Source organism: Juglans regia, chromosome 9 (assembly GCF_001411555.2).
Source record: "Juglans regia cultivar Chandler chromosome 9, Walnut 2.0, whole genome shotgun sequence".
Lineage (NCBI taxonomy): Eukaryota > Viridiplantae > Streptophyta > Magnoliopsida > Fagales > Juglandaceae > Juglans > Juglans regia.
The window spans coordinates 11,708,242-11,718,724 of record NC_049909.1 but is presented as its reverse complement, the minus strand read 5'-3'; the positions used below and the strand labels follow the sequence as shown (position 1 = coordinate 11,718,724).

Here is a 10,483-nt window from a genome sequence, read left to right as displayed (position 1 = left end):
TAATCCATTGGATCATCATAGATATCACATGGGAGAAAACAAAGAGAGAGTATGACCTATTTTTTTAAGCCAAAGAGGCCAATAGATTTCTATATCTAGCTACTAGCCACATGGAATGCCAGTTAATTGGGGCAGTGTGTGTGTGTCTATATAATATATTTATATATATATATATATATATATTAATTCGACTGAGAGAAAGGAAGATTCAAGAATAGGTAAATGCCATATAAAAAGGCAAACCATAAAACAAATTGAGTATGCAAGCATATCAGATACAGATGGCAGATACCAAGAGAACTCATGTGCAAACCAAGCTCAAGATGGAAACAACTACCATTCATGTTTCTACCTCAATCTCTATGGATTTGTACCCCAAGTTTCCAAAAGAAGATGGAGTTCTTGTGGTCTGTAATGGTGAAAATGGAGTCTCTGCTGCTCACCAGTTTTCTGATCATCATCATCATTTATTATCGGACAGCACAGATTCTGCTGATCATGATCATGATCATGATCTTAAACATCCACGGATTCCTGGTTGGTTTGCAGAGCATTGTCCAATTTGGCCAGGTGATCAGTACTTTCACTTTCATTGATCATGAAGTTCTGAGAATTTCTTATATGCATTTATATGTGTGTATATATATATATATATATATATATATATCCTTGTTTTTGGATACAAAGCCGAATTCAGACAGCTTATAAGTTATAAATTCTTTTTTTTTTTTTATTATTATTATATATGTATATATATTATATATATATATATATATACACTTAATCATCAGTTATAATATCCATTATCATGATAATTTTCTTTCATAATGAAATTCGCTTTTGTCCATAAAATAGAAATCGATCTCCGTTCAACTGAGAACTTTGAAATATTCAAAAAATAAATAAAAAATGTCCATGCGCCTTCATTATTGTAGGGCATGTAATATATATACACACACATACATGGTCATATATATATTTTAGTCAGAAAATAGTAGTAGTGGTATTAATTATTATGGGATAGTATCGGTTAATTAAGACCATTTTCATGTTAATTAACCTTAACTAGATGATCTTTAGATCAGTAATATTTTTTTTAATGATTTTTCTAATTAATTGCAGTACATTTCTGACTTTGGTCTCTCTCTCATATATATATATATATATATATATTTATACAAATTAACATGCGGCGCACGTACGTACACAAACCATCGATATTCCAAAAGTATTGCATCATCACATTGTGGGTGTTCTAGCTTTTTGTGCATGCTTGCTCTAGTGATGAGAAATGAAAAATGTTAAATGTACTTAAGAAAAATTTATAAAAAAATTATTCTCCACATGTCAGTTATTGATACGTTGAAAATTATAAAATTTAAAATTAAAAAAAAAAAAACTAACAAAATGAGTCTTATAAGTAAAACTGTAAATACATATAGTACTACTCAATTAGAAATTGTAAATACATGTGGCTCCTCTAATTAATTAGCACCATCAACTATATGTAATCCCACTCCTTAATTTCCTGTATATAAAATAATACACCAAAAAAAACAAAACAAAACAAAATTTAAGAAAAAAAAAATAGTTTATTATTATTATTTTGGTTGTTCTTTATTTTTGGATTCAGTAAGCATGCACTCATAATGGTGAAGATCTAGACATGTAAATGATCTTGCGCATGCGTGTTGATCGATCATGATCATCGATCATCAGTTCAACGCAAAGGTTGCCCAGCTATTACTTCTGCTTTGAATCTTTTATGTTCCACTACTGCTTGCACTATATATAATGGACCATAATAACAAATATTATATATATATATATGTATATATATTGTAGGACAAGCACACTTTCTAAAGGTGGAGAAAATTCTGTTTCAAGGATCGTCCAAATACCAAAGTATGATGGTTTTCCAGGTATATTCTTTAATTACCAAGTTTTTGAGTTTCATCAGTATAATAATGCAAAAGCAGCATGCATGCATCATGTGTTTAATGCGACTATATATCTTTGAATTTTAATAGCTTCGATAATTATTACTGATCAATGCAGTCATCGGCCTATGGCAAGGTTTTTGTCCTCGATGGAGCACTACAACTTACAGAGAAGGATGAATGTTCTTACCAAGAAATGATGACCCACCTTCCACTTTGCTCTATTCCTAATCCAAACAAGGTACTTACTTGAGATAATATTCCTTTTAAGTACTATATAATATGAGAAATGCATTTCTTTATCTTAGGTTATATTATTTCTACTCAAAAAGGTTTGTGTGCTGATAATGCGGTACTTAAATATATATAAATTTAAGCGATAAACATATGAATCTAGCTAACTTAATATGCGTCGCATGTTGATCAGTAAGTATTACGGAGATAATAAGAAGATCTAAGATAAAAAGTAGTAGTATTGCTTTTCTATTCTAAGGCCTCTATACCACACATTATCTATATGCGTAATTTGATTTGAAAGATAAATTTTAAAATTTAAATATTACAAATAAGATGATTTCATGTGAATTGTGTGTGGTGTAGAAGTGATCTTAGAATAACATTTATTCCAATATTGTATTGATACAAACTGAATGATAATTTGCATTGCTATCTCATGCATGCACCTGTGTGATTACTCCATTAATTTTCATCTCGATGGATCAGGTATTGCTTATTGGGGGAGGAGATGGAGGTATCCTACGAGAAATATCTCGCCACTCTTCTGTTGAGCAGATTGATATTTGTGAAATTGACTCAATGTTGGTTGATGTAAGTACAGATCATCAGTTCCCATGCATTAAACTATATATATATATATATATAATAATATATATTCCAGACTACCATGCTTGATCAGTACTGTTATGGTTAATTCTGGTTTGAATTTGTTTTCAGGTGTATAAGCGATTTTTCCCAGATATTGCAGTTGGATATGATGATCCTCGTGTCTCACTGCATGTTACTGATGGTAATTAATATGCACAATTCAAGTAATATCAGCTTGGATCTGGTAGCTAGCTAGGTTCCTTTTGTGCTTGTGCATGCATGTATCTAACAGCTAGCTAGCTATCCCTTTATTTTTGCCGGGCATATATGCATGCAGGAATTGCATTTTTGGAGTGTAGTAATGCAGTAGGAAATTATGATGCAATAATTGTGGACGCCTTCGACCCAATAAGTCTCTCTCTCTCTTCTCTCTCTCTCTGAGTCAATTTTCTGCCTTTCTAATCAATTATTTTGACAAAAGTAGAGTTTTCTGATACGACATGAATATGTATAATGATTATGTGCATGTAGGGCATGATCATGAGCTTTTTGAAACCTCTTTCCTTGAATTGGTGGCAAAAGCACTCATCCCAGGAGGAGTGCTGTGCATTCAAGCAGAGAGCATTTGGTTTGGATCCCTTGACATTGGAATGCTCGTCACTAAATGTCGACAAATATTTAGAGGCTCGGTCGAATATGCATGGACAATTGTTCCTGCATATCCCAGGTATACATAAAATAATTAGCTTATAACTCTTTCATAATTATTTTACAACTTTATATGATATGAAATTCGTTTTTAATTAATTGTAAAATAGTTGTAAAAGAGTACTTAATGTAGATATATATACTATAAACTTTGTTCGGTACTCTAATATACATCTAATAGATCAGTATGATCATTTTCATGTCAGTGGGGTTATTGGTTTCTTGCTTTGTTCCACGGAGGGGCCGCCGGTGAACTTCAAGATTCCGATCAACGCAATAGACCCAAATGAGAGTTATGGGGTTGCAAAAACTCCATTGAAGTTTTACAACTCAGAGGTAGGTCCTGATCCTCCATTTATACAACCTTTTACCGATCATGTGCTCCTTCTAAATCTAGTACAATATTGGTTTGATCATCTTTTTCCCTTTCAGGTACATTCCGCTTCATTTTGCTTGCCATCTTTTGCTAAGAAGATCATGATTGACTCCCAACTAATTAATGGCCGCACCATGAATGGGGTTGGTACAACAACTACTACAATGTCGTTTAGCTCTCTACATGATAAGTGATCATCAAGTTCTAGATCTTCAACCAGACAATCGAAGCAAGTTGCCTTTATCAGCATTGTTTGTGCCATCATGATTTACACAGTCCGACAATAATCTCCACCCAACTCAATCGGACATCATGATTATGTTTCGATTGTATTCTTCTAAAAGTTAGATTTGCTAGCACTACCAATTGATTTGCAATATGGTTGGCTTGAAAATAACAAATTATTGCAATTTATATATATGCTATCCCTATATGTAGTCCACATGACAATTTATTATGGGCGCTTCTACGCCCACTGCTCTCAGCTCCCGTTGGGAGCCACCATTAGTTATATATTTTCGTGTGTTTTTTTTTTTTACATGTATTTTTTTAACACTTTCAAATAATAAAAAAAATCACAATATCATTAAAAAATATTTCTTTAATCATGAAGTAAAAATTTTTTAAAAAAATGTTAGTGGGTTTTTTTTACATGTAATTTCTAAACACTTTTAAATAAAAAAAAAAATTCACAACATCATTAAAAAAATATTTTTCAAGTTCCAATAGCTAGGGATGAGGCCAAGGGGTGCCTGACCCTCCTCAAGCTCTGATAATTTTTCTTTTAAATTGCGTCTCCTGTCAAAGACTAAGGGGTGCTGTGTAAATTGTCCACAATTTTTTAATTGGTCTCCTCTAATTACCTCAAACTAGAATTTGGTCTCATGTAAATTAGGCGATTATTCTCTCTATTGTATCTCTCGAGAAGGCAGAGGTCAAAGGGAGATAAGAGCCTAGTGGGTAAAGTATTCTCAGAGAGAAATACAAGGAAGGAGACAATTGCATCTACTATGGCAAAGGTGTGGAGAGTAAGCAAGCCAGCGACATTCCAGGAGGTCAGAACAACTGTTTTTGTGATTACTTTTGCCACCCAAGCCGACAAACAGAGAGTCTGGGACGGGAAGCCATGGCTATTTGATAACACCTTTTTGCCCTCAAACCGTCTGATGGTTTTACCCAGCTGCACAAGATAAGCTTTTATCAGGAGATGTTTTAGGTTCAAATGCACGATTTACCTTTGACATATATGAGGAAAGTTGGGCACTTGAAGAAGAGTGTGAGAGAATAATAGGGGAAGAATGGTGGAGAGAGTCAGTTAGTGCGAAACCAGTTGTAAAGGTGCAAGATCTTCTTAGGAGATGTAGTGGTGCTTTGATCAGGTGGAGTAAGAAGCCTGCTAAAGACAGTAATAAGGAAATAAAAGAAAAAATAGCAAGCCAAAATCAGTTGCAAGTAGAAGAAGGGAGTCACAATAGTGAGGAGATTAAGAGGATCCAAGGAGAGTTGGGTCAACTGCTTGATCAAGAAGACTTAAAAGTGGAGATAGAGGGCAAAGAAGTACTGTTGGGACCAACTTTGAGATAAGAACACCAAATACTTCCATGCATGTGCAAAGCAGAGGAGGAGGAAAAATACTATCCAGAAAATCTGTGACTCCAACAACAGAACTTAACAAAATTAGATGAGATAGAGGGAGCTTTCAAGTCATCTTTTGAAAAGCTATTTACTTCCACAATGCCCTCATCAGAGGCTATTGCAGAATGCGTGAGAAATATGGAGACAGTTTATTGAAGAAATGAATGACAACATCTCAAAGAGTTTCACAAGATCAGAAGTAGAGGCAGCAGCACTACACCAGATGGCTCCTCTAAAGATATGGAGCATGCTTTTATCAAAACCATTGTAGTATTGTTGGTGAAGAGGTTTGCCGAGCAGCTTTGAGTTTTTTAAATGGTGATGTTATTTTCCTTCCCTTGAACTCCCAAGCTTTATTTTTTAAGGCCCTTGGATAAAATATTATAGTACCTTTCAAAAACAAAATCCGATTAAATATAGAGAGTCGGGAAAATAATAACGCCATAAAAATGCCATATTTTGAAAGCAATAATTAGGGTGAATGTTTATAATTGGGGTTATCAATGATAGTATGACTTTAAATTAGGGTTAGTTTCTTTAGAGTTAGGGTTTACATATCTTTTATGAGCAAAACAACAATAGTTAGATCAAAATGAATGGGATTTCCATTGATTGTAGGTTTTAGTACTTTTTTAAAAGAGAATATATTTACAATCGTGAATTGTACAACCGCCGCGTAATCGTTTTAAAAAAAATGAATAAAATATGAGACTAACATGAAAAAAATTAATTTTTTAATAGTGAATCCTACTATTTTTCAAAGTGATTATGTAGCGATTGCACACTTCACGGTTGTATATAGAATTACTCTTTTTAAAATGAATTGGGCATCTAGCTTCTAACAATATTACGATTAAGCCTAGTATATTGACTGAACATTTATATAAATTGGCCTGGTTTTGTTCAAAACTTTGGGAGGTGTTGTTTTTCTTTTCTTTTATTTTTTGGGAAAATGATCGATATAGATACAACCTTTTTCCCTTTCCGAAACACTGTTCACTAAATATTAGTAGACTTTTGTCACCTACCTTAAATGTATGGAAAAATATTTGATCCCTAACTTTCATTGAGAATTTTCTCACACTATACAGATGTTTATTTATCACATGCACGCTTTTGAGAAGGGAGCATCTTCCATTTGAAATTAAGAGATAGTCTGAGAGAAATATTAAAGTCTTGGAAAATTGATCGAAGAGATTAACATTATGGCTAGTATGATAGCTGTTATGAAACAATAGATCAATTATTTACTAAGTATTTATTAATTGTGAAACTTATTGTTGTTAGTGTGACTAAAGTTTCATTTTGACACTTAAAATATTTTACAATATCTGTAAATAGCAATGAAATAATTTTTGAATGCTAGTAAAATGGTTTGAGTTATGATGTTTTATTGGATTTTAGAAAATGAGAGAAAAAAAGTTAAATAAAAATATTAATAAGTTAAAAAATTATTTGAATATAATTTTTGTTTTGAAATTTGAAAAAGTTGTATTATTTTTGTATTTTGTTTGAAAGTTTGTAATAATTTGGTGATGATTATATGAAAAAGTTAAAAATTTAAAATTTAAAATTGTTTTGTATTTGAATGATGTTTGAGAATGATGTATATGAGAATACCTGAAATATTCTCATTGTCCAAACTAAATGCATTAGTCGTAAGGGTTCTAGCTACTAGTCTTAAACAGGCAAGTAGCTACCTCTCCAGTTCCCCACCAGTGCATGGTGGGGAAGCCACTTTCTTTCCCACCCCTACACTACTAAAAGGGCGGGCAAACTATCCAACTCAATAATTTTATAAACTCAAAGCTTCAAATAACACCCGATTTCAAACTCAATCCACCTTTTTTCAGACCATGCCCACCCCTTGTCCAATGAGTCGGCCAATGAGGATCCAGATGACCGACGTTACTCACTACGATAGAAAAACTTGTTTGGGACGAAAATTTTCATCCCAAGATTTTTTTGGAATGAAAAAATATCATCTTAAGGTCGTCCTAGTATCAATGTCCCAAAAGATTTTTTGGAATGAAAATTTGAATTTCTTCTCAAAAATTACTTTTCAAGATGAAATAGAATGAAATTGTTCGATGTCATTCGAATGTAAAGATTTTTTTGGGACGATTAAATTTCATCTCAGATGGACGCTCGAACAGTTAATTCATTACGTTTGACCGTAACACTATGTCTGAAGGCATTGGATTGAGTGGTCAATCGAATTCGAATACATTCGAACGTATTATTACAAATAAATGTTCGATCATTAAATTTAGTGTTCGGCCATACAACTATGTTTGAACGCATTGTATTAAATGGTCGATCGAATTCTAATATATTTAAACTTATTAGGGAAAATCATTCGAACATTCAATATAGTCTTCAAATGAAGATGTAATATTCGATGTCGTAAGAAATCATTCGAATGCTTATTAAGTTCGAACGCGGAGTTCTTTATATTTGAATGTTGTATCTATGTTCGATACGCCAATTACATATTACATTCAAATATTTTTTGCACTCATTCGAATGGTTAGACTGACTATATGTTCAATTGGTTTTTGGGCATTTGAACAGTTTGAGTTTTTCTTATATAATAATGATAAACCTTATATACACATACATAATATCTTGAAAAATAAATTAAAACTAATTAAAGAAACATAAAATGTAGTCTCATAGGTACAAACTGAATAAAGAAAATATCGTTCATCATACACAAATAGTAGTAAAATTATAAAATCAGTTGTTAGAAGGCTTAAATTGTTGCATAATCATCTATATTAAGAGTTGCATCGCTATCCTGAACTACTCGTTTTGTTGTTCTTGTTGTTTCAATCGCATCTCTATATCTGCTTGTTGGGTCAGTTGAACCTATTCTGCTTTGTCTTCAATTGTCCAATCTCAAACCTTGCTTTCTCTTAAACTCTAGAAGTATTGGAAGCATTATTGGATGATGAATACAAGCTAGAAGGTTTGATAGAACGATTGAAAACCCTCAAATGTCCTAACATGGACCTAGAACTTTTGTAAAAATGTCAACATCACTTGTTGAGGAATTCTAATGAGATGCAAATTCAACATGTAGGTCAATCATTTTTTCCTACTCATAGGAGAAAAAAAATTAATATTGCCACAAATATACAAATATCTTTAATTAAAACAGATAACAATGCCTACATAATTTTCACGTACGTCGTGATGAATCCATTTCCATTATGATCAGAATGTAATACAACATATAATTTAGTTAGATCATAATTGTTATTTAATTCTTGCTACAATACACATATTTTATAGATATAAATTAATTAAAATACGACACGGATTCCAACTAGCAAGATACATTATAAAAAAGCTTGACAATCATGAATTTTTAATCCAGTGCTCAGCCAATCATGTGTGCACACACCTTGTTATATTCGAGGCATTCCATTATGGTAATTTAATTTTCATTAGCCACTCGCAAAATCTAACCCTTTCATTCCTTCGCAGTGTATAACAAGCAACTAACATATAGACAAACGAGTCACTTTGTTGCAAGTGCATTTTCAATTTTATTTCCAATCGTTTTAGATCCTTATGTGAATTAAATGTATCTTTTGTTTTGCCTTCAACTGACATCAATGTTCCCAACACTGAATCACATATATTTTTCTCAATATGCATAGCCCAATTGTGTAAATACATCTTATCCAGAATAATTTGGTGGAGGGTGCCCCCATTCAACAATACCATCAAACATTCAAGTGTTTCCACGCCATTTATGGTCAACAAGTAAATATCAACGATAACCCATGAACCATAGTTTCCTCCCATACGTAAGCTACTCGGATTGGGTATGTTAATTTGGACATGTTATTTTCCCTTTAATACTCCAACCTAATAAATTCTCGTATGCAAGATAATAATTTATTGTTCATAACATTGGAGCATGCATCTTAAATGACTCGCATGTTGATGTATCAAATGACTGGACCCCATTTTCCCATAAATCTTTCAACTTCTCAATCAATGACTGTAAATGTATGTCTATCTCATTTTCCAGTGATGTCAGACCAGGAATGAGCAAACTCATTATGAAATATGAATCTTTTAGGCATTTCTATAGTGGTAAATTATATGACACAAGTATTACTGGCCAAGTATTATGACTATTAATGTTTCTAAACAAATTAAACCCATTTGTTGCCACCAAAGTCGCATATTCCGAGGTTTTTCAGCAAACCATGGGTTTTTCAATTCAAACTCCTTCCAGACTTGAGAATCAACAGGACGTGATAATATACTCTCATTCCTAACTCTAGTTGATGAATGTCATGTCATGTCTACAGTCGTTGTACATGACATAAATAACCATTGTAATTTAAGTATTAATGGAAAGTGACGTACCACCTTTTGGGGCACATTCTACTTGTCATATATCCATCTTGTTTCATGGCACACGGGACACTCATTCACATGCTCATTCTTTTGCCTAAATATGACACAATCATTATTGCATGCAAGGATTATATTGTAGTCAAATCCAAGTCTTTCCTTCAATTGCTTAACTTCATAAAGGTTGTGAGGCAAAACATTGTTCAATGGAAGTGTCTCTTTAAATAATTCAAGTAACATATTGATAGCCTTAACAAAAATGCTTCATATAGATTTTATATGAAGTAGTATAACTATAAAGAACAACTTATTGTGTCTTCTACATCTTAGATATAATTCACATTGACCTGCATCATTTGCAGTTGATGTGTTCGTAGTACTTTCATCCATAAACATTCTCACACCAATGTCACCCAGCATTTCTTCCATATCCTCATTGTAGTCATTACTACAACCTCTGTCTATACATCTTTATCAATGTCAACTTCATCATGCCGAGGCTCCAATGTTGGATATGGTTTATCAAGTAAAACTCAATTTGTGTAACCCTGGTCAATACCATTGACATAGATGCTTTTCCACCAAGTCTATATTATGAGAAAGCAAATTCTTTCATTTTAGA

General features: G+C 32.7%; 1 protein-coding gene across 1 annotated transcript; it reads left to right on the top strand.

Annotated features, from left to right (window-relative positions):
- Positions 1 to 237: 237 nt before the first annotated feature.
- Positions 238 to 4,362, top strand: LOC108989082 (spermidine synthase 1-like). Its single transcript, XM_018962566.2, has 9 exons — positions 238 to 570; positions 1,846 to 1,922; positions 2,059 to 2,181; positions 2,664 to 2,768; positions 2,895 to 2,967; positions 3,103 to 3,177; positions 3,297 to 3,492; positions 3,680 to 3,809; positions 3,906 to 4,362. Exons 1-9 carry the CDS (start codon positions 261 to 263, stop codon positions 4,041 to 4,043), a joined length of 1,227 nt encoding a protein of 408 aa, XP_018818111.1. The 5' UTR covers positions 238 to 260; the 3' UTR covers positions 4,044 to 4,362.
- The last annotated feature ends 6,121 nt before the right edge of the window (positions 4,363 to 10,483 follow it).